The 1,988-nt window shown below is 63.4% G+C and overlaps 1 protein-coding gene across 1 annotated transcript in view; it reads left to right on the plus strand.

The window, feature by feature from the left end:
• Window positions 1-552: 552 nt before the first annotated feature.
• RASL12 (RAS-like, family 12) overlaps window positions 553-1,988 on the plus strand; it is a gene marked incomplete at its 5' end in the record, with an annotated part of 1,587 nt that continues 151 nt past the window's right edge. Inside the window, 3 exons of the mRNA XM_009583281.1 lie at window positions 553-626; window positions 720-910; window positions 1,752-1,988. The exon at window positions 1,752-1,988 is cut by the window's right edge and continues 151 nt beyond it. Coding sequence (XP_009581576.1) covers window positions 553-626; window positions 720-910; window positions 1,752-1,988 — 502 coding nt within the window. The remainder of the gene's footprint in view (window positions 627-719; window positions 911-1,751) is intronic.

Consider the following 1,988-nt stretch of genomic DNA (forward strand, 5'->3'; position numbering starts at 1 on the left):
GATCTTTTTTGGGAATGCGGTTTCATCTTCCCACGTCAAAACCTTTCCGAAACGCATCCGTTAGGACCGAGCTGGGAGAAGGCATCTTCCTCCCAGGGGAACAGCTGAGCGGCTCTTCCCGCCCGCCCTCCTTCCAAAAGAAAGGGGTGCTCCTTTTGCCTGATTTATCGGGAAACAGCCCCGGCGTCAAGCCCCCATCTCGCTTTATCTCACCAGGTCGTAGCATTTAGATAAGGGCTGAGCCCCGGGTGCAGTGATGGCCACGCCGGGCTCCTTCCCCTCCCTCCTTCTCCCACGGGAGCCCACGCTTGCGGCATGCAGGGGGAAATAACTGCTTCCAGCCAGGCTTGCCCAGCGGCATCACCAGCCTCCCCGCCAGTCCCCCAAAATAGTGTTGTCTCGGGAAGGAGCGAGGTGGGAGGCTCCGGTGGAGGATGTTCCCCATCGGGAGATGAGCTTTTTCCACGGTGTCCCAAGCATCCGGGGCTTTGCTTGGCTTTGGAGAAGACGGGACACCCCAACCCGTCCTCACAACCACCCTTCTCCTTGCAGAGGACACCTACACCTCGGAGGAGCTGGTGGACCAGCAGCCCGTGCTGCTGAAGGTGATGGACACCGCCGACCAGGTGAGGCACCGGGGCACCGCCGGTGCCAAACACCCGGCGTGACCCGGCTGGACCGTGGCTGGACCAGGGCTCAGCCGATCCTCTCGCCCCCAGGACGGCCCCGGGAACTGCGAGCGCTACCTGCGCTGGGCCAGCGCCTTCCTCGTCGTCTACAGCATCGACGATAGGAAGAGCTTCGAGGGCTGCCAGAGCTACCTGGAGGTCCTCGCCCTGCACGTGAGGGGCTGCCAGCGCCGCTGCCCCGTGCTCCTGCTGGGCAACAAGCTGGACATGGAGCAGTACAGGTATTGGGCGCGGGGCAAGGCTGTCTTGTCCCGGTGCAGGAGAGATCACAGATCACCCCCCATCCCTCCGGCTGGGATGCAAAACCCAAATCTGATTTTTTTTGTGGTTATTTCCACCCCCATTGGTATTCACCACATCCTCCCACATCTCCGAGGTTCCTGCTCTTCTGCCCGGGGGATGATGCGTTTATTTTGAGCCGGTTGGTATTTTCAGCGGGATGTTTTTCGGCTGCGTGGTAATGCAGCGTCAGCGTCCCCGGGCAGGGCTTGAGCCTGCTCCAGCTCCTCGCTTCCCTTTGGACGTGCCCGTTCCCTGGAGCCCTTTCTCATCCCGTCCCTGCTGCCAGGACTGGATGTCCCCGGTGTGTTTTTCTGGCCTTTTGTGCCACTCCGGGGCCGCGCTGAGTGTTGGTCCCTCGGGTCCTTGACTCACACGTGTTGCTGAACCCCCCTGTGCATTGCTGAACCCCCAATGCTCCCAGCACGGAGGCTTCCCCCTCCCCACGGCAAGGATCTGCCCCGTCTCCTCCCCGCTTCCCAGCGCGCTGCCGTCGCAACCAGCCCCCTGCATCCCTGGCACACGTCCCTGGCACGGGAGGTTGCGTGATTCCCCAGGGACCCACGCAGCCCGTTGCCCTGGGATTTCGGGAAAGGCAAAAAACTCTTTTGGATTCATGTCCCCTGCTTGTCCCAGGAGAGGGGACGAGTGGGTGCTGCCCTGGTGCTCACCCCAGGCGTGGGATGCAGGGTCCATTGCTCCCCGCCTGCACCCCTTGCTCCCCTTTTCGGGTGGTTGCAGCACCCCAAGGGAAGCTGCACCCGTCCTCTCCGCTCCCGCCAGGCAGGTGCCCGCAGCCGAAGGGATGTCCCTGGCGAGCAGGTTTGGGTGCCTCTTCTACGAGGTGTCGGCGTGCCAGGACTTCGCGGGGGTGCAGCACATCTTCCACGAAGCCGTGCGGGAGGTGTGGCGCCAGGCGGAGCAGAGCCTGCCCGTCCGGCCACTCTTCATCACCGAGGAGCGTCCCTGCCCACCAGTGGCCACGCCGGTCGCCCTGCCTAACCGCCACGGCTTGGTCCC

The sequence above is a fragment of the Fulmarus glacialis genome, unplaced genomic scaffold (genome assembly GCF_000690835.1).
Source record: "Fulmarus glacialis isolate BGI_N327 unplaced genomic scaffold, ASM69083v1 scaffold18928, whole genome shotgun sequence".
Taxonomy (NCBI): domain Eukaryota; kingdom Metazoa; phylum Chordata; class Aves; order Procellariiformes; family Procellariidae; genus Fulmarus; species Fulmarus glacialis.